The sequence below is a fragment of the Archocentrus centrarchus genome, chromosome 19, assembly GCF_007364275.1.
Source record: "Archocentrus centrarchus isolate MPI-CPG fArcCen1 chromosome 19, fArcCen1, whole genome shotgun sequence".
Taxonomy (NCBI): Eukaryota; Metazoa; Chordata; class Actinopteri; order Cichliformes; family Cichlidae; genus Archocentrus; species Archocentrus centrarchus.
The window spans coordinates 220,014-246,551 of NC_044364.1; the positions used below are offsets into that span (position 1 = coordinate 220,014).

At 39.0% G+C, this 26,538-nt stretch overlaps 1 protein-coding gene across 1 annotated transcript in view; it reads left to right on the forward strand.

Moving 5' to 3' along the window:
* Window positions 1-6,076: 6,076 nt before the first annotated feature.
* ca10a (carbonic anhydrase Xa) overlaps window positions 6,077-26,538 on the forward strand; it is a 412,177-nt gene continuing 391,715 nt past the window's right edge. Inside the window, exon 1 of the mRNA XM_030754899.1 lies at window positions 6,077-6,625. Coding sequence (XP_030610759.1) covers window positions 6,565-6,625 — 61 coding nt within the window. The 5' untranslated portion in view covers window positions 6,077-6,564. The remainder of the gene's footprint in view (window positions 6,626-26,538) is intronic.

Below are 26,538 nucleotides of genomic sequence, written 5' to 3' on the forward strand. Positions count from 1 at the left end.
TTGACATCATTGCACATTTGTTGTATATTTATCAGATGCTTATCTTGAACAAATAAAATAAAGTGTAAAAACAAGCTACATCAATGAGGTTGGTATCAGACATACACAAACTCATGATGGTGTAAATAAACAGTTTAAATCTGAAAGGGAAGACAAGAAGACAAAGGTATGTTTGCATGAGTAATTATTAGGGGTGGGACTTAACGCGTAAATTACAATGAATTAATTAGGAGAAAATAACGAATTAAAAATTTTAACGCATTTTAATCGCACTTTCCACCGTGGAACGTTTCTCACTGCACGAGTTCCAGGCATACAGATTATATCGACGCACAATGTGATGAGCGTGATGAGCTGTTTCCAAATTCATATCGCTTATTTGCAAAAAGTGCTCCACCGTTTTCAGAGCTGTCCGTTGCCACTGCTCTACCAGCAGCTCGCCTGTCTGCTGACCGGGCTATCGAGGCTCGCTTTAGCCCGACTGCCGTAACATCATTTTCAACCCCTGCTGGTTTTCGCCGCTGAGTGGAAGTTAAACACAGATATAACTGGTGTTTGTTTCAGTGTTTCATTTGTTCCTGAGCAAATCGGTTTAGCTGACATTAAAATTAAGCATCATAATGTTTATTAAACATCTTTAATTAAACGTTAATGTCTCACTTAATATAGTTGGAAATTGATCATTCGCTCAGCTGTATTCCGTGATGCTGAAATGTGTTATGCTTGTTTTAACAGCCTTTGAATTAAATATTTAAAATTAAACCACAAAAAGGAGCAAAAGTTCTTTCTCCGTTTAATCAGCTGCTTTTCCACAGCTATGCTTCGCACTGTCAGGGTTGCTAGGTGACATGAGCTAAGCTGAGGTGAGGGCAGGTGACGCTGTTATGAAGGTTAGACCGTCCAATTTCACAGCCGCTCACTTCCGGCCTTTGCGGTTCTTCGTGGGCTGCGAAGGACCTGGTGGGTTGCGTCCTTCGAAGGATGTCGCCCCTGAATTTGGACGCATCTATGGAGATGACGGAAGAGACTACACTGGTGGATGGGAAATTTAAACACAAGAAACTTCCAGATGGAAGTACAAACAAAAATACTGAGTTTGCTTATCACAGGAGCACTTCCACCCTTTATTGGTCTGTGTAGTAGACTGGTGGGAAAATAAACAAGATTTTGAAGTGTAAGCTTATGTATACTGATTCATTCATTAACCAAACTTAAATTAATATTTATCATGTTAAATATTGAAAAGTGATTAAAATGCGATCAATTTTGATTAATTAATTACAAACCTTCTAATTAATTAGATTAATCTTTTTTAATCGAGTCCCACCCCTAGTTTAAACATATCTGTGTCCAGAAGTTTTCATCTGGGGTGATGGAAAGATCTCGCTCCCATTTTGCAGTTGGGAGGGATACTGAATCATTAATTTTTAATAATAACTTATATATTTGATAACAATTTAGGGATATAAAGATTTAGAAAATTGTGAAATGTTTCTAGTTAATATACATTTTACTTGGATCTTATATGTCAGGGCTATTGACTATTTACAAGGTTCAGTGGGACGTGACATATTAGCTGGGCACATGTTGGCTTTCTTCATGGATGTTCATGTTATGTTATGTTATGTTATGTTATGTTATGTGCAATTATGTTCAGACATAATTGTGAGCTTACTTGCTGTTCCTGTGGCAGCTCTGGTCAGATCTCATGGCTAGCCTAGTAGACTTCACTCTTATGCATCATTGGTGGTCTTGGGGTGCTACCACGCCATCTTATGGTATAACAGTGTAATGACAGCATGTTTGATGCACTTCTTGTAGCACTGGGCCCAATTGCTGGCTACTTGTATTCAGCATTATTCCACTGATGCCCAGCAATTCTGTATGCTGCATAGTTATTATTTATATATAAACAGATTATGTAATAGTCTGTAATTAGGTAAATTTGCATAGTTATGCAAACATACATATACATCTTTTGGATGAAGACAGCATCTTTAATGGGTAGTTTGTTGGTATGAATAATGAGGTTGAATCTTTTTTTTTTTTTTTTTTTTTATAGAGAAACATTAGAGTCTAATGTCTGAAAATAAATAGAGTTCATTCAGGCATGCAGAAACAAATGGAGGATTTTCAGCACTCAAAGTCAGCTGTCCCAGCGTGAGTTCGTTGATCCACTTTTGCACCTAAAGAAATGTTTCTCCTGTTTGTAAATGGATCGCCTATAGCAGGGGTCTCAAACTCCCGGCCCGCGGGCCACTTCCGGCCCCCGCCCCCCCTGCTTCTGGCACGTGAATTGATTTTGCTTTCCCCTTCAATTAAGACAACCTTTTGTCGTGTAATTTAAATCAGATATCCCCAGGTAGCAGCGCATAGGCCATTTGGTACTGGGCCGCACTGAAAAAATAAATTATTTCTGTTTTAATTATTATGAGTCTGAACGACATTTTATTTTGAGAAATGGGCGGATTCGCTCCGTTAGATCTGTCTGTGACTCACTCTTGACACGTGTCACACCATTGTCTCGGTCACATGATACGTTGCTGCTAAAATTAAAGCCACAATCTTCGCTGGTTCCCCTACCTGTGGAAAGGCCTTTACACACCTGACGCCTAAATTTCGTGCAAATGTTTCGGGGGTTAAAAATATTTTTCGGACTCACCTGTTTTCAATGCAGCTGTTCACACCGACCGCGTCATTTCACAGGTCGAATTTGCGGCATTTATTTTTTTTTGATCAAGTTCGTTTTTTCTGACTTTCGCAAACAAACATCTGACCAATCAAAGCACTGCATTTAGCAACATGTGAGCTTATAGCGGAAAACGTGCACCCATACACTGAATAAATAGTGATGTCGGAACAGTAAAATAAATACAGTAAAAGTACAGTACAGTAATATAATACAATGTTACACAGTGTGTCTGCTAGCTAAAAGAAGAGCTGCTGTATTTCCAGGGAGAGAAAAGAGAGAGAAGTTCACGCAGAGATGGAGAAAGATTTAAGAAAGAGGACAGGAGAGGAAGAAGAGAGGTTAGATTTAAAGGTAAAGACTGGCAAAACAAACTGAGGTATGCTAACTTTGTGTAATTCAATTCAATTTCAGTGTCAAGCTTCCCATAACTAATTTTAAGCTTAACCCTTTGCCTGGCGTATCCTGCATTGGGGTCCTCCTTCTTGCCTGTCACACAGCCATTCTGTGACAGACACTGTGTGTATCTGTAACATTATATGCAACACAAAGTACCACATATTCCAGTTACATTTAACATGATCAGAGATGTATAGTAACGAAGTAGAACTACTTAAGTACTGTACTTAAGTACTAAAATGCAGTATCTGTACTTTATTGGAGTACATATTTTTCCCCCTACTTTCACTTTTACTCCACTATATATTTTTGATTATTTTAATACTTTTACTCTGATACATTTTTCACGTGCTGAATCGTTACTCGTTACTATTATGAAAATGTTATTAATCATCCCCAAGTCATAGTATCAATACCAGAGCGGTAGATGGCGCTGTCACGGTTTATGAAGTTGGCTCATTATTGGGCGATTTGAGCGATCAAGCCTATAAAAAAAACGCAGGCTTCGTCTCCGCCTTTTGTGCTGTTGCTTGCAAGTATTGAGGATAGAACGCGTCAGCTTACTGTCCGATATCGAGATGGATGACGTTCCAGGAACACCTTGTCCAGGTTTGTCTTTTAGCTGCTCTGTGGACTGCCCCTCTGGCCTTTTGAGATGTTTTATTTGTGTTTGTTTTTTTGTAAACACTTGTATGGCCTTTTATCATTGTACTCCAGCTTCAGCCAAATACATTGTGCCTTTCAAATGTTTGAAATAATATAAACAATGATAATCAAACTTTTGACTGCCTTTCTTTAATATACACAGTACTTGTACTTGTACTTTTACTTGTACTTGTACTTTCGGTACTTGAGAGGCATTTTTTGAAATACTTCTACTTGCAATACTTAAGTACCAAAAAAATTGAGTACTTCTGTACTTCCACTTGAGTATGGTGTTGAAAGAACACTTCAACTTTTACTCAAGTCAATTTTTTTATATAGTACTTGTACTTCTACTCCACTCCTCTACTCCAGTACTTTATACCTCTCTGAACATGATTAATGACTTCAGCAAGAGAAGCACACGTCATTGAACAGATGAATAAATGACCACGTTTCAGTACACAAGACTAACACTAGGCGTCATCATGAAAATGCTCAGTACTGGAGGAAACAGACTTCTACTTGTTTTCTTAAACATAAAATAATGACATAATCACACTAGTCAGAACCCTTAATATTTGTTTGGCCAATGGTTACTTTCATCCATTAAAAGTGTGCTCAGTTTTAAATGTTTTCTAAGGCTTTTCTTTCTGTTGGACCAGTCGGTGAGTCTCATTTTTTTTCTACCTAGTTTAAATAGCTAGCACATTACTCACCAGGATCACCCCTAATTATATTATGGAATTTGTGTTGGAGTCTGTGTTGTGCTGGGAGCCAGTTATTTATTGATATTAGTGATGATTCCACTGGATTTCTAAGTTAATTTTGGCTAGTGTTGCTCATTGTTGAAGCTTGAAATGGAAGAGAGGCATTTTGAGAAGGCACATAAAAAAATGTGAGCATAAATGTAACAGCTTTTGAATGTTTTTGCAGAATATCCAGATTGCCTCTTTCACAAAAAAAACGGCAGTTAGAGGCAACTGAGAGAGTCAGGAAAGGGCTTGTTGTTTCTATTTATTTTTCTTGTTTATATGTGTATGTATTTCATTTATCTATTTTACAATCTATTCAGACATTTGCATTAAAAAGAGCTTAAAACATGAAAAAAGCTGTCTAATGCACCCTTACGGTGAAGCTAAGTCTATCTTAAAGGGGATATTAATAGAAGTTACTATATTCTCCAGCAGGTTTTTGTGTACTTTGTATTCTCAATACTTCAGAAAACATTGCACATCACTGCAGATGTTACCTGTTCCTTCTCCAGTTTGGTGGCTTTTCTTGTTGGTAGCCTTCTTTATCTTTTCTTCCAGAAACTGACTTCAGCTCACCCAGTGATGCTGCTCCATTTAACAAAATATTTCAAGACGATACATTTTTCTGCAGTCTACAGTTTTGGTTGACCTGTGCTTCCGCCTGCTTATACGTGCAACCGATGGTTGCCTGTATAGGTTCTTGTGAGTTGTGATGATGTGTAGACCTGCAGAGCCGGGTGGCATTGCTATGTGCCAGGCTGAGCCAGTAGATCTACTGCGAGTTTTCCCAAGGATATAACTTGTGTCCCACTTTGCACCGTTTCTTACGTTTGGATATTGGTTTCATCATAATCACATTTGTTTCCCATCAGTATCTGTTTTTTTAATGAGCTGGGTTGCTGTCTTCTACATTTGGTTCTCCACACCAGTCTTGTTTCTGAACACATATTTTCTACTACATCTGAGTTTCCTAAGCCTTTATTTTAGGTAACAGAGTATTAGGCTCCAGTAGCTGTAAGTGTGTTTTCCCATTGTATCATTAACACACCTCCCACACTCAGCCTTGTATTTTCACTGCCCATAAAAAAATCTGGAAAAATCTGTGTCCATAGTGTGTAGGCTGCAGAACTGAACATATTCAGGCACAACATTACCAGAAACTGTGTGGTTATGAGTACAAATTAGAAAGAACAAATCACAGTATAAGTACAAGACCAAAACACAGACAAGAAAAATGTATAATCGTTATGGTAGACATTAAAGCTCTGCAGTGTAGGTCAGCTGTTATTAACTTATTGGCCTCAGCAGGCCTAAATCTGACTTCTTCAAGTTATCTTAAATCTAAATTCAGTCTGCTCTTTAATGTTGGCAAGCAAGCGCATAGTCACGTGTTTTTTTTTCTATCACAGCTTCAGTTTTCCAACACCTTTATTTACTCTGTATGTGCATACATTAGAAAGGTACAGTACTAGCGCCAATCAACAAATACTTTTATTTTGACAGTTATTGCCGGAAGTCTTGTGTTAATGGGTTAAACTTGCCGCTCGTCCCCTGCCGTGTTATGAATAAGTCTAGATCGGAGGCTCGCCACCTGGCGATGCGAGTTTACTGAGTTGTGAGGCGTCTCCAGGTGTTACACGGACCCCACCGCTGCCCACTACTCATTAATCCGAGCTTTTCTCTCTCTCTCTTTTCTTCACTGAATTTCCCGAAGCGGTCAATGTGAGACAGCACCGGATGGAAGGATGTGGCCGTTCCGGGGTGTACTGGAGTAATAATAGAGTGAACTGACGGAGGACCGCTGCTCGTTCACTTTGGCTTTTCTCGTTCTTTTCCCCAGCTTTGGAATTGTTACTGGTGGGAACGTGCAGTGTTTATTCCGAAGGCTTTGATCACCTGCTATGTGCGTGGTGGGGAAAATACCTGGTGGAAGGCGTACATCGGGATCCGACCTGAGAGGACAGGACATCTGATAAAGCTCTGTTTTCTCATTTGTTTGGGTTTTTATTTTTGTTTGTTTGTTTTTTTGTTTTGTTTTTTGCTTACTTGTACGTGATGTGCGTGGAATGAAGACGGAGAATGGATATTATTTGGGAGATACTGATCATTCTTCAGGCTAATTTTATTGTTTGTATATCAGGTGAGTTGTGGGTAAATTAAATAAATTCATACATGAATGATCGGCAACTTTTACCTGAAATTCTGTCTGATGAGGGTAAGATTTGAATTATGGAACTAATGTGCAGGAAATGCTCCCGTGGCAGGTGGAGTGGAGCTATCTGAATGCACTCCAGTTTGTGCGCCTGGCGTAAAATATTCTCGTTGTTTCTATCTTTGGTCACCTCTGCATACCTGTGTGTATCTGTGTGTGACAGTTTGTGCGCGACTCAAAAACAGACGTCGGGAAGCCTCCAGGAATTGATACCCAGGCTTTTGACGCACGCAGAACACGGGTGGGCTTTACGAAAAACAAACAGTGAACATGACTGTTTTTTTTTTCTGTCTTTTTTGTCGTGCTACGATAGCGTGACAACCCCTGACTCTCTCTCTCCAACTGTCCTTTCCAGTTATTGTGAAGTCTCTGGGCTCCAGAAACAGTTCAGTCAGAGTTATTATCAAATAAGGCAGTTGTGCGCACCGCTGAGCGCACTGCACTCTGCGGTGTGAGGAGCGGATGCGGGGCTGTAGGTAACACAGGCAGATGCGCTTACTGAGGGAGTGAAGCTTTTACTCTCTCCTCAGGTTTCAAGCGAATACAGGAGTTCAACGCCCACTTTAATACTCTGTAGCTGATCGTGCACGTTTCCTCTTGTACTGATGTATTTAAGCACTCTGAAAATTAAAAACAGAGAGTTGTCGTATTAGTTTTGCTTTAAAAGTTTAAATTTATCTAGAATGTTTTAAATCACGGCAGATATTTGCAGAGAGAAAAAAAAAAACGACGCACATCAAACGAGCGAAGATGTATTTTGGATCCGCGAGCAGATGATGTATAGTTGGCCTATCAAGCCATCTATCAATACCTTTATTGCTCCATATTTTTATCTGGTCTTTGAAATAATGCAAATCTGAGAATTCACAATGGAAACTTGTGCGTAATCCTCCGTATTCATGCATTACGCACGCCAAGCTCTCCGCTCCCTTTTGTACCTACAAGATGTCAATGAGAGAAAAGGATTTATGTGCCAATCAACCCAACATAGTGTCCTAGCTTCCCTCCCTCAATCCTTTTCCTCTTCCGGTTGTGATTATCTTTAAATGGGTTTAATTAAGGTGAGATTAGAAGTAATAGCACTGTGTTTTTTTTAAACACTATTAAATAAACTTGAATACATTTGTAAAAATATGCACAGGATTAATTTGCTGTCAGACCAAGTAGGAAAAATGTGCTTTCCAGAAACCCAATCAGCTTTCAGGTGATGAATTTAAAATACAGCTGAGATTTACTGCAATAGTCAGACAGCACCATTCATCAAATGCATTAGTGTTTCACCTCAGCCCTTCTAGCCATAGCTTCTGCTATAATGGACATCCCCTTCTCCCTCCTACGAGCACCAGTCACCCATGGGCAGTGTTTCTGTGCTAAATCAGTTATGGCCCTTTAAAAAATGTCACTTTATGTCAAAATTTGGTTGGAAATGGAAAGATTAAACAATTCAACATCATTTAAATGATTACATGATTTCTGAAAGACACCTAAAAAGATCATGTTTCTTTCTCATTGTGTGTTACATAGTGAGGATATGTGTACAAATCTCTGCACAGTCCAAACTTATTGTTCTCACATGCTTGTGCAACACAGTCAAAGAGCCTGTGTTTAAATTGAAGGTTGCAGAGGCGCTGAGGAAAAGCATCCTTTCTACGTGACTTCTGAACTGAAACAACAGCTTTAGATCCTTCAACTTTTAACTAAATCTCAACATTGTTTAGACGTCTGGCAAAAAGTGTCAGACTTTTGTTGAATGGGTCGTAGTCCATGAAGAACATCTTTTAGATTTTGATGATTAGCTTTGACGTAAAGGAATTTTTAAACACTAAATTAATAAACAAAAACAAACAGGATATCAAATCAGTGGCATAAATTGAGTAACAGTATGAACTGTAATTGAAAGTGCAGTGCAATAAAGTGTCTTAGTGTATCTTAACAGACTGAAGTATACTTTTAACATGAGCGAACTGATGATTTGCTGCTGGATAGATTGTATTACATTGCAGAGAATTATTGTGGTAACAGGACTGAATCACTCCATTAGAGAAAGTGTTCCCTTGCCTGTCCATTAAGTGGTCAGGATTATCCATGACAGATAAGAGTTTGTTCAGTGACCTCCTGTTCACCACCTTTAAATATTTCCAATTTGCAGCCAATCACAGAGCCAGCCTTCCTGATCAGTTTATTCAGTCTATTGTTGTCACCAGGTCCAATGCTGCTCCCCCAGCAGACCACAGTAACGTACACTGCACTCACTGCCACAGACAAATAGAAATGTAAGCTCTAAGTTGACAGAGATGACAATGACACAAGAGAATGAGGGTCTGTTGTTTCAGCGTGAGGTGTACTGTACAATTTTCAAAGCCTGGAGAAAATGATGATCATATGAAATTCAATAATATTTTATTTATACAGTACCAGTTAAAAACATTCATTTCAAGGTGTTTTAGAGTCTAAAATGAAGACTCTGCACTAGTTACAGAATCCCGGTAATGTGGCAAACTCCTATGAATAAGCGAAAGTGGGGAGGAAGAACAAGAAGTAACCTCTGGCAGAACCAGGCTTATGGATGGGCAGCGATCTGCCACAGCAGGAAGGAGCAGTTATTTCAGGTCTAATGAAAGATATTCTTGACAGCTACAATGTGGGAAATATGTTTTTGACTCACATGAGTTACTAAAAGGCCGGATGCTTTTTCCTCCACAAAAATGAAGCATTTCTGATGCATAATTGTTTGGACTACATGTGTGCTTACTGACTATTGGTTTTGAGCACATATTTTGTTTGAGGCAAATAAGTCCATCTCAATATAAAAGGAAAACAGTTAAAACAACATGAAAACAACACAAAGATGTAATATTATAACACAGATGGAGCAAATCCTGTGAACTAATTCAGGGACTAACATGTGCCCTTCTCCTCACGTCATATACCAAATACACCCTCACAATTAAGCAGTCTATTCAAGCTGCAGAATATCCCATCCCTCCCTCTGACATGTCTGTGCTACTGTTTCCCTCCCATCACTGCCTGGTGTTTCAACATCTCCATCACTGCAGCATCCATCTGTGGGCTCTGGGGGAAGTTTACTCATCACTTCCTACTTCTATGTGTACCATATTTATTGGGAGTGACAAGCACCAAGTATAGATGCCAAATTCTAACTGCTGCTGTAATAAATCAATAATTTCAAGTGAGCTATCAGACTGTAATAGGCATTTGTTCCATTGTTTCCAGAATCAAGTGAGATGTCTTAGAGTAGGTTCAGTTAACACCAATTTGACTACATTTTTCAAATCTGTTAATTGGCACTTATATTTGTACATGACAGCATGAAAGGTGGTAACCACAAACATTTGCACTTGGCCATCCAGACTACGTCTTTATATGTCACCTGATGCTTAATTTTTTTTTTTTTTTTGCTTTATTATAACTGGACCACAAATGTGTAAAGTGGAATTCAGTAAGCTCTAAAAAGATCATTTTTTACATCATATGTGCGCATATGAAATTTGTGGCCATTCAAGTTTGCATGCGCATGCAATTTACAACATCCTCACCATCATGGAGATCATTCCTGGTGATGTGACCCAAATATCTCACTTTATTCATTACAGATTAAGTACTTCTTTTGAGTACTAACAAAAATCCACTGTAGGCATGTGTAGATGTTCAAATCTTCTAGACTTCTTTTCCAGTTAAGTTCAATTTCTGACAGTCAAAAGCTGCACAGGAAATGAGTAAGTGGAACCTAGGCAGGGATTGTTTTTGGTTCTCTGACATGGTGAGTCCATTTTAACAAGGATGTGATGATATGCTCGTCACTCCCGAGGCTTGGTGTGGACATATACACAGTGAAACATTGGCATGCTTGCTAACCTTTAGGAGTGTGTGTCATCTGTACTTGTTGTGTGAGTCACATCTGACAGTGAAAATCTGAGCTTGATGATGCTTAGAATTTTGCCAAGTGTCAGCATTTTTCTTTCAGTGACATTTATTTTTTTTTAACAAAAATCTGATGGAATGGGATTCATTTATCAGCCAAATAGAAACATGTATGGGAATGGGAATGCAGCTAAATCAGACTTCAAAGGCAGCCTATCATCATGCACAGTTGAGCATGGATTGTGGACATGAAAGTCTCCTCATTGACAAGACTTTAATCTGTGTTGTAATCAAGATGCAAAGCTTGGTGTAGCTCCAGTCACAGTGAACAGGAGGCTGACTCTGTGGGCACTGTGACAGCACCCTTAGGTGAATTTCTGAAGAGGAGGATGAAGAGGCAGCTGCAATCATGATTCTAAATCAAGGATAACCACATTACAGCTGTTTCCATCCATCAGCTCATTATTCACCTTAAAAAAAAAAATAAAACCTTGAGAGAAAATGCTTTTAGTTCAGTATTTTCTATATTCTTTTTCACCATTTTAGGTTTGGCAGGAGGTCTTTAAATTGCATCGTCTTTTTTTATCCTCTGAAGAATTAGCACATCAACAGATCTGGTTTAAGTTGCACTGTGTTTAGAAGCTATTTTCAGCAGTTCCCTTATTCACCTGGGGTCACCACAGCAGGTAGCTCTACATATTTAATCTGGCAGATTTTTAGACCAGATGCCATTACTGACACAACCCCCAAGGATTAAACTGGGGAGCTTTCACTTGTTGGGTAAATCTGTAAACCACTGCACTACCACTGTCTGCCAACACGATTCTTAAAAGAACATTGTTACAACGGATTTGGTGAGCGACATTTTTTAATACATTTTCAGGCCTGTTTGTCTTTTGAGTTTGGATTTCAGCAGATGGGTGGCTTCAAATGAATGCCACATTAGCTGTTAGCAGCTCTTTTTGGCAGTATACCCATGAATGTGCAGATAGCTATAAATGCTTTGGCACTAAAGGAAATTTGAAAATGTGAAAATTCCAAAGCACATTTTGGGATCATTAGAAGGTTTTTTTGGGGGGGGGGAGTTGTGATTTTTATATAGGTTTATGGAAATTTATAGTGTCTTTGTGTTCAGATTTTACCAAAGAATTTTAAAATTCTGATCCTAATCAGTCTTTCAAAAGGTAGAAAAAGAAAACATCCATTTATGTCTAAATTCTGTTGAAAAGAGAGATGACACACCTCCTGAGCACCTCTGCAAACTCCTCAGATGAGCAGAAGATTCAACCCTAGCCCCTTCTTGTTGTAAGGTGAGCATAGTTGTCACGCCACCACTATGTTCACCAAAATTCAGTAACATGTTGTGTCTGTCCTGAAGCTTCTACAACTAAGGTCACAATGTAGCACACAACAGAAAATAACACCATGAGAAATATCATGTACATTGAACAATCTAAATTAAAAAGAAAAACAAAACAGTTTAGGGTTAATAAAACATACATATATGTATATGCATATGTATATATATTTATATATACAACAGATACAAAACAAACAACATTAATAACATAAAATGTCCAGCAAAGTATTTTGTAAACAAATCTCAAGGTGTTCGGAGCAGAAAGGAGCAGAAAGAAGCAATAGCTTATCTAATCCTGTCGCTATGTCATTACGCAAGTTCTTAATTAAACTAGTTATATTATAACCCAGACATGCATATGTATATGTATACACATACACATGCATGTATGGTTACACATACCTAACCATATCAAAGTACCAGTAGATACAACTTACTCAATTCTCTATAGGTCAGAGCTTAATGTACATGTATATACAGTTCAGTAAACAAAACATTCTATCACATTAGTATTTATACACATTATTTATATGCTCCTTATATTTTTTCTTGAATTGTGCAATATTTGTACTTTGCTTAATTTCATCATCTAAACAATTTCACAAATGCACTCCACAAACTGATACACACATACTTTTAAGAGTGCTGCAAACACATGGTTGTACTAAGTTACTTTTCCCTCTCACATCATACCTTCCCACTCTATTCTTAAAGAAATTCTGAATATTCTTTGGAAGCATTCTGTTTTTTGCTTTAAAGATCACCTGAGCTGTTTTAAATTTTACTAAATCCATAAATTTCATAAGCTGTGAGGTGCCTGGGTGGCTTAGTGGTGAAGCCAGCAGCATATGCTTTTCTGTGGTGCGGGCGGCGCGGGTTTGCATCCCAGCCCGTCGCCAACTTGCCCGTGTGTCCTCCCCTGTTTCCTTCCCCCATTTCCTGTCTCTCTCCACTGTCAGTAAAAGCTGCTGTGGCCAAAAAAAAAAATTCTTAAGTTATGATTTAAAGAAAAGTGGATTTGTATGTTCCTGATACCGAACATTATATATCATTCTTAGTGCTCTTTTTTGCATTATACATATTTTTTGTAGAGAACTTTTATATGTGTTACCCCAAACGTCAACACAATACTCTAAATATGGCAATAACATTGTACAGTAAAGAGTGTGCAAAGTTTTATTATTCAAGTTTTATTATTCAGGATATGCCTTGTTTTTCCTAATATCCCTATAATTTTTGCCATCTTATTACACATGTGTTTAATATGGTTTTCCAACATAACTTGTGATCCAAAATTACTCCTAGAAACATAAGTTGAAAGTCAATCCGTACATTATTACCTTCCAACTTTACAGTTGTGTTAATTTCTTTATTTCCAAACAACATAAATTTTGACTTAGTTAAATTTAAAGACAATTAATTTCTATCAAACCAATATTTAAGTTTATCAATTTCTTTTCCAACATCCTCCAAAAGCTGTTTCAGATCATCCCCAGAACAAAAAATAGTTTTATATCTGCAAATACAACAAAATTCAAAACATTAGTGACTCTACATATATCATTATTATAAATAAATAAATATATATGAAGGCATATATATATATATATATATATATATATATATATACTGTGCCTTGCGAAAGTATTCGGCCCCCTTGAACTTTTCAACCTTTTGCCACATTTCAGGCTTGAAACATAAAGATATAAAATTTTAATTTTTTGTGAAGAATCAACAACAAGTGGGACACAATCGTGAAGTGGAATGAAATTTATTGGATGTGTCAAACTTTTTTAACAAATAAAAAACTGAAAAGTGGGGCATGCAATATTATTCGGCCCCCTTATTCGGCCCGCCTCATGGTGTCGTCTTCGTTGGACCCGCTGCAGTTCGCCTACCGGCCTGGCATCGGGGTGGATGACGCCATCATCTACCTCCTGCACCGAGCTCTGACCCACCTGGAGAAGCCTGGAAGCACTGTGAGGATCATGTTCTTTGATTTCTCCAGTGCTTTTAACACCATCCAGCCAGGACTTCTGAGAGACAAGCTGGAACTGTCAGGAGTGGACCACCACATCTCCGAGTGGATACTGGACTACCTCACTGACCGCCCACAGTACGTGAGGACACAGGGCTGTGTCTCTGACAGGCTGGTCTGCAGTACGGGGGCCCCACAGGGAACTGTGCTGGCACCGTTCCTCTTCACCCTCTACACTGCAGACTTCTCCATCAACTCCCCACGCTGCCATCTGCAGAAGTTCTCTGACGACTCTGTCATAGTTGGCCTCATCACAGGTGAGGATGACTCAGAGTACAGACAGTGGACTCAGGACTTTGTGGACTGGTGCCAGCGGAACCACCTCCTGATCAACGCCGCTAAAACCAAGGAGCTGGTGGTGGATTTCCGCAGGCGCAGACCCACCACACGGACACCGGTGAACATCCAGGGAGTGGACATTGAGATAGTGGACTCTTATAAGTACCTGGGTGTTCACCTAAACAATAAACTGGACTGGACTCATAACACTGATGCGCTCTACAGGAAGGGTCAGAGCAGACTGTACCTGCTGAGAAGGCTGAGGTCTTTTGGAGTGCAGGGGACACTCCTGAAGACCTTCTATGACTCTGTGGTGGCATCAGCCATCTTCTATGCAGCAGTATGTTGGAGCAGCAGCTTATCTACAGCTGAGAGGAAGAGGATAGACAAGCTCATCAGGAAAGCCAGCTCTGTCCTAGGATGTCCTCTCGACTCAGTGCAGGTGGTGGGAGACAGAAGGACTCTGACCAAAATAACATCACTGATGGACAAGGTCTCCCATCCCATGCATGAAACTGTTGCTGAGCTGGAGAGCTCCTTCAGTGACAGACTGCTGCATCCTAAATGCACAAAGGAGCGTTACCGCAGATCCTTCCTCCCAGCAGCTGTAAGACTTTATAACCATCACTGCTCCCAACAAAAACCACAATAACCTACACAATGTAGGATAATATATAATATACTGTAAATAGTCCGGCCTGTTAAGGTTCAACACACAGGCACATCATGTACATTGTATATAGTGTTATTATTAGTAGTATTAAGGTTAATCTTGTTTGTTGATTTTATATATATATATATATATTCTTTTCTTAATAGTGTAAATTATTATATTCTTATTTATATTTATAATAACTGCGGCTGCTGTTACACCCAAATTTCCCCTCTGTGGGACAATAAAGGCTGTTTCTTCTTCTTCTTCTTCTTCTTCCTTGCATAAATACTTTGTAGCACCACCTTTTGCTGCAATTACAGCTGTAAGTCCCTTGGGGTCTGTCTCTATCAGTTTTGCACATCAAGAGACTGAAATTCTTGCCCATTCTTCCTTACAAAACAGCTCGAGCTCAGTGAGGTTGGATGGAGAGCGTTTGTGAACAGCAGTCTTCAGCTCTTTCCACAGATTCTCGATTGGATTCAGGTCTGGACTTTGACTTGGCCGTTCCAACACCTGATACATTTATTTGTGAACCATTCCATTGTAAATTTGGCTTTTGGTTTTGGATCATTGTCTTGTTGGAAGATAAATCTCCGTCCCAGTCTCAGGTCTCTTGCAGACTCCAACAGGTTTTCTTCCAGAATGGTCCTGTATTTGGCCCCATCCATCTTCCCATCAATTTTGACCATCTTCCCTGTCCCTGCTGACGAAAAGCAGGCCCAAACCATGATGCTGCCACCATCGTGTTTGACAGTGGGGATGGTGTGTTCAGGGTGATGAGCTGTGTTGCTTTTATGCCAAACATATCGTTTTGCATCGTGGCCAAACAGTTCGATTTTGGTTTCATCTGACCAGAGCACCTTCTTCCACATGTTTGGTGTGTCTCCCAGGTGGCTTGTGGCAAACTTTAAACGAGACTTTTTATGGATATCTTTGAGAAATGGCTTTCTTCTTGCCACTCTTCCATAAAGGCCAGATTTGTGCAGTGTACGACTGATTTTTGTCCTTTTGGCTTTCTGTGTTGGCCCTGTGACAGGCTGGCGACCTGTTCAGGGTGTACCCTGCCTCTCGCCCTATGACAGCTGGGATAGGCTCCAGCCCCCCCGCGACCCTGAACAGGATAAGCGGAAGCGAATGGATGGATGGATGGATATATATATATATAAAAAAAATGTCATAAAATGTTTTCCATAAAAAATGTCTTTCTAAAAGAATGTCTTGTAATGCTACTTCTTGTACCAGGTTCACAACCATTTCACAAACTAATGGCCTTGATGGCTATGTAACAGATAGCTTTTATATGATTCTGGTCTTAGTTTGAAAGGATGACTTTTCATCTTTGACCTTTCAGCTAGGTTTAGACATAATGGGAGGTGTTTTCAAAGGCCATAATTAACTAGAAAACAATGTCTGTGACTTTGTGGTTCATAGGGGATAATGTCTTTTATTATATTCCGTATTTTAAACTTCAGTCAGTGACTCTAAGAAGAATTTCTCTTATATTTTGAGCAGTTTCATAACACCCTGAGACATCTCATGACGAACATTCTATCTCTGAGACCTAAAACAACACCAGACTTCCTGTATTACTTTTTTATTTGTGGAGTCCTTTTACCTTTTCTGGATTATCAGAGGTGTGGTAGGGGAAAAAAGTAAGGTTGCACAGATACATCTGACAGAATTGTTGCTGTTTTTGTTGCAGTCTTTTGGTTTAATTTTAAAAGAATAAGGGATATGCCTAAATAAGCTTACAATAAGCTTAAAAAAAACTATATAACCACAGACTGATAGATTTCTAAATTTATGGATTTGCAGATTTATAACTTGATTGATGATTTTCTAATCATTCAAATATATTTAGAGTTTAATTGGAGTAAATGTAACTGATCATTTTGCCAAAGACAAAGCTGTGCAGTGGGGAGTTTCAATGGAAGCCAGTAGTGATTAATGCCTTTCATCTTTATTTTGATATGCATTTTTTTTCCTTTCCAGTGATTCATAAGCAAACTACAGACAAAAAACAAAACAAAAAACAAACATGATTCATGCACCTCATACAAGGTGATATGGCAAACATGTTAGTGAATACTTCACAGACTTGTAGCAAAAATGACCTTCTTAATCATCTTCTGATAAATTCTGACATTCATTCTGCTTTTCGCTTTGCTTTGGTCTCCACCAGAAAATAAGAAGCTTCCCTGTAACTGACAAATGGTACACAGTGCTTATCAGATAATTAGATTAAGTTAATTTAACTCTGTGTAGGGCTTTGCAAACAAGACTTTTCACATTAAACATTCAGTCATTAAATGGATTATTAATATAAAAATATCGAGTATAGTAGCTTTTCAATTAGACCACCAATACTGTGGTCATTTCTGAGAAAAAAAAAATCTGCTACTGTGGGAATTACATGTGTAACACACCCTTTCTCTTTTTTTATATGGAACTATTTCTTCTGTAATATGTGAGTCCGATGGGAACGCTTCAGAATAAGGTCTGGAGGTTATGGAGAGCAACCAAGTCAGGAATGTTGAATTTTTCATTGCTTGCAGTGAAACAAACAAACCTCCCTCTCCATTGCACTGGCTTGCAGGCAGAAATCTGCACTCTTGTGAGGTCAGTAGGTGGTTCAGGTTTGAGGGCTGAGGATTTTTTTCACCACCACCATTTTCTATAAGATTTTGATCACTTGCCCTGGTGGTAAATTAAAAACCTTTAGCAGGGTGGCCCCTGCCTGACTGATGTTAATGTAGAGTCAATCTCATCTGGAGTTTCAACTCTCCAGCCTCATGCTCAATTTAGATTTGTCAACATCTGTTATTTCCTCCTCTTTTTCATGTCCTCCTCTTTTTTCCCCTTGTTTTAATATTGTTGATGATAAACTGACTAAACAGCAGGTCTTTGAATGAATAAGATGCAGCCTTTAGGTTATATATATATATATATATATATATCAGTGACGTGCGGTGAGGGTCGTGACTGGTGAGGCACTGACGTCATCACATCAGATTTACAAACATATAGCTTATTCACCATTTGATTGGCAACAGTTGTTTTGTTTAACATTAACATAGTCTGAAGCAAACCTTTTAGCTCCGGTGTTGGTCTTCCTTTAATTATTATCTTCTGCTTCGATTGAAAGTCCAGTTTAGAAAATTCTTTCAGTTGAGTTATGTAATCTTCCATGTTGAACATAAGGCCAAGCAACAGGAAAAACTAACTGGCCTTGCTAACTGTTTATGGTAGCTTGCCGCCGAGGAGTCGTAGAGTCCCTGGGATCACCAGCGCCCCCTACCATGAGGCACGAGAACTGCGTGCCTCACCTAGTGTCTCTTCGCAGCAGTTTCATGATCGCTCAACACAAGAATGCATTACACACATACAGTTGTTAATGAAAAAAACAACAAAAAAAACTGTGCATTATATACACCAGCTAAAATATAGAAATTTAGTTCATATAGTAAAAGTGTTAGAACATTTTAATAGCCACATGCAAAGGGAAAGTAATCCGGTCTCACTGCATAGCATGCCAGCACAGTTAGTAGTCATTGGCAATGACTATACTGAGCCGCACCACGGATTGCGCAATCCGTGGTGCGGCTCGCCGGGCTGGTGCCTCACCGTTCGTCTCTTAGTATTTGACCGGCAAATGCAAAAATTCAGCGATTTTGAAAAAACTAATCTAAAAATGGTGTAGTTAAATGGAAAAGAACTTTAAAATACAAATCACTGAATGAATATAACCATTTAATTTATTTTTTAATTTTATATTTCCACGATGACAGGTGAGGCCGTGCCTCACCTGCCTCCCCTGACTGCACGTCACTGATATATATATATATATATATATATATATATATATATATATATATATATATATATATATATTTACTGAGTTCTTGTTTAAATATGACTTCAGGCGTGAGATAAAAGGAAATAATCGTCTTGACAACAGTGTCATTTAATTACAGATTGCTAATTATAAACCATAGTTTCATGGTTATTTGGCAACTTGCTTTGATGTTATGTAAGCTTCATATGGCACTGCTCAGCCTTTGTAATGTGTGTTTTATCTGTGTCATATTTATTTGATCTCTGGAATAAGATCAGCTGTAATGTGTGGTTTATGATGGGTGTCACAAACATAAGCAATGCAAACAGCCACAGGGCACTATTTTCACTCTCTGCTCTTTCTTTTAGTTGATCTTGAAATATAATCTAATGATAACGATGGCAGAAACAAATCCTAATATCTAATGCATGCTGATGGTTTTCCATTTATCAGCTTACATTCCATAACGACATTATGTACATAGATTATCAATAAACAGTGGTGATGTGGATGTAAATGAGAGCTGGATTAATCCACTATGGGCCTGAGGTGCAAAAATAAAGTACTTGGCCCAATTTTTCTGCTGGACACTTTCAGCTTACTGGGGAGAGCTACCTCTACCTATCAGGCAAAACAAAAACCCATCTTCCTCCTTCAGTTGTATTATCAGGGATTTTCACAGGAGGTTTCATACCCAGTAGCAGGCAGAATTGCAAAGTTTAGACTTACAACAATGTAATTAACATTTACTTTGTAGCAACATGTTAGAGCTTTGGTTTTGTTACTTTCTCAGGATGGGTGGGTAGCCTTAGAAAGTTCTGTTCTGTGTTCTGTGATCAGGGCATCTTTTTCCAATAATGGCAACTCAACCCTATTCATTCCTATCTTGGGAGTTTAGAGTCCCAAATGATGATGAGTTTTGGGTCTAATTCAACTTTTAATATTTTCTGTTTTGCATGTTCCAAAATTTTGAAAACAAATTTGCAGTTATTGAATATACTTCAAACCAACTGATATTGACCGGGCTCAGAAGGTTGTATTTGGGTCTAGTGTGTTTTTATTGACATAACCAAATACTACTCAGAAATGATCCGGTAAGAGCTCATTTTACTTCTGCGAGATGTTGTCCAGTGTCCATGTTTATCTGAATATTTCAAGCAAGTGTGATGTCATCTCACAGGAAACAGTGTCTTCTGAGGTGAGGAAACATTCACTTTGAAGAGCAGCAGCAGATGAATGTGTTCTTGTCCATTAAAATCTGTTAGCCTAAAATCAGCAGCCTCTGGTAAAATTTTAAAATACAAAAACTGTCCTTGTTCCCATCCCCATGGCAGAATGAAATTTAGGAAAACCTTAACATTGGTACCTTTGTCCAATCAAAACTGTAAATTAGAGAGTAAATAAGCCATTTAACACAGAGGTAGGAAACACTGATTTTACAGAATCTGTGTTAAAAAAAAAATTTTTAATGGCAACTCCACAAAATGATGTAACAGAAATTAAGACATAGTCATACTAGACATCCTATTTACTGAACACGGGATCCTGTGCATCTTTCTAAAGAGAGCTAAGGCTTGTTTTTCTTCAGATACAACCTGGTCATAACAGACTAATACCAAGGAGGTAAAACCTGCTGGCACATGTGCTGTTTGGGCTGTCTTTATGTAAATTTACAACAAAGATGAGATGAAGTAGTGATGGAACTCCTTTAGTATTTTGAATTAGGTCTAATTAACCAGTTCTTTTGAAATTAGGAACTGGCCTGTCCTGTAGGTTTCACATGGGTCCACTGGAATTGGAGCCAAAGTTTTAGACCTTTAGGTCTGAAGCCCCTAGGGCAGTGTTTTATACCTGGTGGCTCATTTAGCCTTTATGTAAAACGAGTACAATCTGCATTAGCAACTCAAATTATCCTTTTGGATGGAATATGATGACCCACATTAGTTATAGGAAACAATTTAGTTCTAGTTTCAGCTGCTTTATTATTAGACTCTTACTTTTCTTGTTTTGGGAAGATGTAACTCAGAAGATATAAATCTAATGGCCAGAAATATTGACTAAACCATCCACCATTATGAAAATAATCATGCTACCTTTAGGCTATGTTGTTTTTTTTATTTTTTGCTCTAATCACTAAATCAAAGATTTGAAATTCACACTAACCCAATACACAGAAGAGACGGGTTTTTCAGATATTTGAAAAGGAACAAAAAGAGAATTATTGATTTTTGTTGGGCTCCAGTAGTGTCAGAATCTATAAAGATTTGTTACGTGTGCTTTTACAAAGTTCACTTCTTTTATGGCAAAAGGCCAGAGCACTAATATCTTGTCATAGTGCTGTGCTACAGCAGACATGCAGAGGAGCTCTTATAATATGTTTTATTCTGCAGCATTGATTTTTTTTTTTTTTTTTTTTTTTTTGCTTTTCCTGGAAGTGCTCAAAAAGGAACATCTGAAGAGGATAAATACTTTTGTCTGCTGTCTGCTTCATCTATTCAGAGACAGAAATAATTATTTGTGTTTCTTTACACCTCTCAGGGGCTGTCTGTTTCTCTTGGAGAGATGTTGTGATAATCTAAAGATTTCACCATATTTCCCATCATCTTCTGTTTCCAGCTTCATAATCACAGTGTAAATGCCTCATACTTAAACCTTGAGAGGGAAGTCTTAAATTAAATTAATAAATTGACATAAACTAGCAACTGGCAGGCCTTACTCAGCCTTACATATATAGTTTCTACATTTTGAGAAGCCCGTGTCTCTCCTTGACAGAGAACGTCTCATCACTTTATAGGGAAAATTGATAATTTAGCATTTCAGTGCATTCAGAGGTGTGTAAGAATGGCACTTTGTAATTAATGGCTTGAGACTTAATTTAACCATACTAACTGTTTCCACACTGAATAACCTTGTACCATCAAAACTTAGGGTTAGAGGTTTGGATTAATTGTAATTAATTGTAATTATTGTATAGTTTTATTTTACAATATAAAGTGCCTTGAGACAACTGTTTGTTGTGATTTGGTGCCATATAAATAAAACTGAATTGAATTGAATTAAAGCTTAGTGTCTGAGCTGGGATATAGAGTTAAGAGGTTATCTGGTACTAGAGTAATTGTGACCAGTTTTTAACAACCACCCACTCATTGGTGTCTCTAGGGTTAAGGGTAGGGTTTTGCTTAGATTAACATCCCCATACTTTTTATAGACTCTTTGACTATTTGGAACGCTCAAATGAAAAATCTTCAAGGAAATCAAACGTAGAGGTTTACTAGCAGATATCCAAGCAGTAAAACTGAACTGAAAACAAGGTATTCACCACAAGACAGCGTGTGTGAGTTGTTCAACTCATCCTCCTTCTCCTTCTTTTAATCCAATCAGTGCATTTTCTTTTTGCCCTCTGGGGCTGACGCTAAAGTGGAATTTCAGCTTGCTGAACATACATTAATGGAATCGTGAAAGTTTACAAAATTCAATATTGAATTCTTTAGTAGAAGCAGCACCAAAATTGCAGAGGCAATAATGAAACCCCCAGGTCACCAATTACTTGAAAATTCCAAAACAACTTGTGCCAACCAAATATTGACTCCAAGGCAAAGTAATATCAACACCTGAATTCTGCCAGAGACAGAGACAAAACATCAGTGACTCTTCTTCCCCAGCTGAACTTCATTTTGTTATAAACTGTGACCAGTGTAGATAATCACACATTACCTTTAGAGAAAATTCAGCCTTTGGGAAACTTAGAAATTTAAATGGGGAGATGAAATTGCAGGGTAGAGGCCTTTGGTGTATCTGTGACAATAACACGTCTCTACTGGCTGGCCATATGCCACCAGGCAAAAAGCCATGTTACCAAGGACGCCTGCAATCACTCCCTCCTCCTCTGAGTTGATGTAGCTCATGTTGCAAACCCCAGTACCATGTGGCACCCGCAATGTGTTTCTGCTTGAATCTCTGCCCAACCCCTTCCGCATGGCTGTCTGGTAAGTGTCAGTGTGTGTCTGCTGGCCTGTAGCTAGTCTGGTGGACTGTGGCAGTTAATTCTACAAAGAAATGTGAAGAGTTAGCTTGTTGCATTTGAATCCTGTGCAGAATCTGAACCCTTTCAAATCCCTTATGAATCCACCTGGGTTTCACTTTTATTTTTATTTTTATTTTTTGGGGGAAAAGAAATAATAAAAATATATTTGGATAAATAATAATTAAAAGTCAAATATTTGAGATCTTAGATATTTTTGATTTTAAATGAATTTTTTAACCAAATTAATGTTCACAGCATTTTGCTGCAATTTTTGTAATTATGTGTTAATATAACACATTTTATGTATGTTTTTCCATCAATGAATTGTGTTTCATTGATCGCAAATCCATAAACACCTTATACCAATTATCCATCCATCCACCTTCCTCTGTGTATCTTATTTAGGGTCATTTATCAGTTATCCATTTTAAATTAATTGGGAGACAAGCAGTGAGGCTATGAGCACCCATAGTGATTGCAAGTTTTATTATTATTATTCATTATCAACTGTTTTCCTCTCTAATGGGAGTCTGTGGCAGCCACTAGAATTGTCTGGTCAAAAGTTATGAACCTTGGTACAATTCCTCAGGACAGTATCATTATCATTTTCACCAAGTTATGTGCCACTATCTTCAGCACTCTATTGCTACCATTGGGGTGAATTTGGACTTGCACTTGTGACTGTAACTTGTGACCCACGTGGTAGAATCTTTTAAATTGAGGAACCGTTGAAATCCTTGGATCTTCAATTCAATTCAATTTTATTTGTAAAGCGCCAAATCACAACAAACAGGCACCTCAAGGCACTTTGTATTATAGGTACCGACCCTAAAATAATACAGAGAAAACCCAACAGTCAAAACGACCCCCTATGAGCAGCACTTGGTGACAGTGGGAAGGAAAAACCCCCTTTTAACAGAAAGAAACCTCCATCAGAACCAGGCTCAGGGAGGGGCAGTCATCTCCTGTGAGGGGAGAGAGACAGGACAAAAGACATGCTGTAGAACAGAGCCAGAGATTAATAATAACTAATGATTAAATACAGAGTGAAGTTTTTTAAGATTAAGATAGTGTTTATTTGTCACATGCACAGTTATACACAGTACAATGCACAGTGAAATGTATTTTGTACCTGCAACCTTATATACACACACATATAAATAAGAAGAAGAATAAAAATAAAAAAAGTAATTCACACTATACTCTATATACTATACACTATACACACTTTTACGTGGAATTATAGATTATAAATTATAATATTTACATTGTGCAATAATGGTCCAGTTAGGGCTCAGAGTTGAGCAGACGGATGGCTTGTGGGTAAAAACTCTTCTTCAACCTTTCAGTCTTAGCCCTCAGGCAGCGGTAACGCCGGCCTGATGGGAGCAGGGAGAAGAGAGAGTGTCCGGGGTGGCTGGGCTGTTTTAGGATCTTCATGGCCCTCAGCCTGCACTGCTTGGTGTAAATGTCCTGCAGGTTGGGGAGGGTGGTTCTGATGGTCCGTTCAGCTGAACGAACCACCCTTTTTAGGGCCATGAAGTCCTGCTTGGTGCAGTTTCCCATCCAGGTGGTGATGCTCCCACGCATGATGCTCTCGATGGTGCAGGTGTAAAAGTTCCTGAGCACCTTGAGTGGGAGCTTGAAGTCTCTCAGCCGCCTGAGGAGGTAGAGACGCTGTCTGGCCTTCTTCACAGTGATGTTTATGTGATGAGTCCAGGACAGGTCCTGTGAGATGGTCACTCCCAGGTATTTGAAAGTGTCCACTCTTTCCACCTCAGCACCACTGATGACAAGTGGATGGTAGTCCCTCTGCTGCTTCCTGCTGAAGTCCACGATCAGTTCCTTCGTTTTGCTGACGTTGAGCAGGAGGTGGTTCTCCTGGCACCAGTTCTCCAGGCGGGAGACCTCTCTCCTGTAGGCTGTCTCCTCATTGTGGGAGATTAGTCCCACAACAGCAGTGTCGTCAGCAAACTTGATGATGACGTTGGACTCTGACGTGGCCTCGCAGTCATGGGTGTACAGTGAGTACAGCAGAGGGCTGAGCACACAGCCTTGGGGGGATCCAGTGTTGAGGGTGAGGGAGGATGAGGTGAGGTGACCCACTCGTACCACCTGTGGTCTGCTGGTCAGGAAGCTGTGAACCCACCTGCACAGGGATGGGCCCAGGCCCAGGTCCAGCAGCTTAGAGACCAGCCTGGAGGGAACTATGGTGTTGAATGCTGAGCTGTAATCTACAAACAGCACTCTCACATAGTTCCCCTTACCAGTGTCTATGTGTGAAAGGGTCTTGTGGAGGAGGAAGGATATGGCGTCATCAAGAGGTGAATAAAAAGAAACAGTGCATTATGGGAACCCCCCAGCAGCCTAGGCCTATAGCAGCATAACTAAGGGAGGGTTCAGGGTCACCTGATCCAGCCCTAACTATAAGCTTGATCATAAAGGAAAGTTTTAAGCCTAATCTTAAAAATAGAGAGGGTGTCTGTCTCCTGAATCTAATCTGAGAGCTGGTTCCACAGAAGAGAGACTTGAAAGCTGAAGGCTCTGCCTCCCATTCTACTCTTATCTAGCCGAGTTCAACATACCCTATGCCAGTGGTTCTCAAACTTTGTCTCAAAGTTTGTCCAGTGTTGACCAAAATTGACTCAGATCAGCTTCAGGCCAAGCCTCACAAAAGTTATCAGATGGAACTTTGATTTTCCGAAGAACTTGCCCATCAGAGCCAATCAAAATTGGTGGTGAAGTCACATAAAAGGGAATTGAGGTCATATCTTGATAAGGCTTTAAACTATGAAAACCAAACTTGGTAGGTAGACTTGGGACCCCTTCAGAAGGAAGCACAGTAATTTTGGTGACATTTGACTTTTAAGCAGTCCTATAATTAGTAAAAATGTGTTTTGACCAACACATTTGTTCAGATTTACAATGAAACTTGTGTGTCAGCTAACTCTGTCAGAGGTCCCAAGCCTGATAAATGCCAAGTCTTTACGTTGGCTGAACTGAGCTGTTATACTGGATTTTATACAAAGTAAAACTCATTTTTCTCAGGTTGCAAATTTTGTCCGGTTTTCACAAACATGAGCAAGCCTCACAAAATTTATCACATTTCATTTTGGTTTGGAGAAGCATTTGCCCACAACAACTAAACACATTTGATGGCAAAGCCACCAAAAAGTGAGCTTATATTGCTGCAGTGCTTTGGTCTATCAAGACCAAACCTCACAGTAGGCTTTTGGATCTGTTCCTGAGGACGCACAAGGAATCTGGTGTCTTTCCATCTTTGGGGACGCTATAACTAACAAAAGTGTGTTATAAGATACAACTCGGTGGCAGATCTTAACACCTTTGCCTTGCTATTCTCACAGTTTGTGTCCTAGCAACTATATTGTGTCTCGCTGCTTGGCTCCTTCATTGCTGCTTGCAGCTATATTTTGGTTTATATTGTTTCTAGTTGATTAAAATAATCTGTTTGGCTGATTAAAAAAAACCCAGCGCTATAATCTATGCACAGTTTTGGTTTGACATTTTCACAGAACACAGGTTTCAAACGGCAGTGCCTCTGATGGCTGCAAGGCCGCAGACACTTATCTCTGGTTGGGTGTTCTGGAATGCCATTTTGTTATATGTTTGACTTATAATGACAATAAATTGATTCTGATTCTGAAAATAATATTCAATGCTTTCTTTACAATATATGACATTTTTCAGTAATGTCCACCCAAAACTACTTAACAAGATGATTGTACTGTTTACGTGCCCTCTATGTTA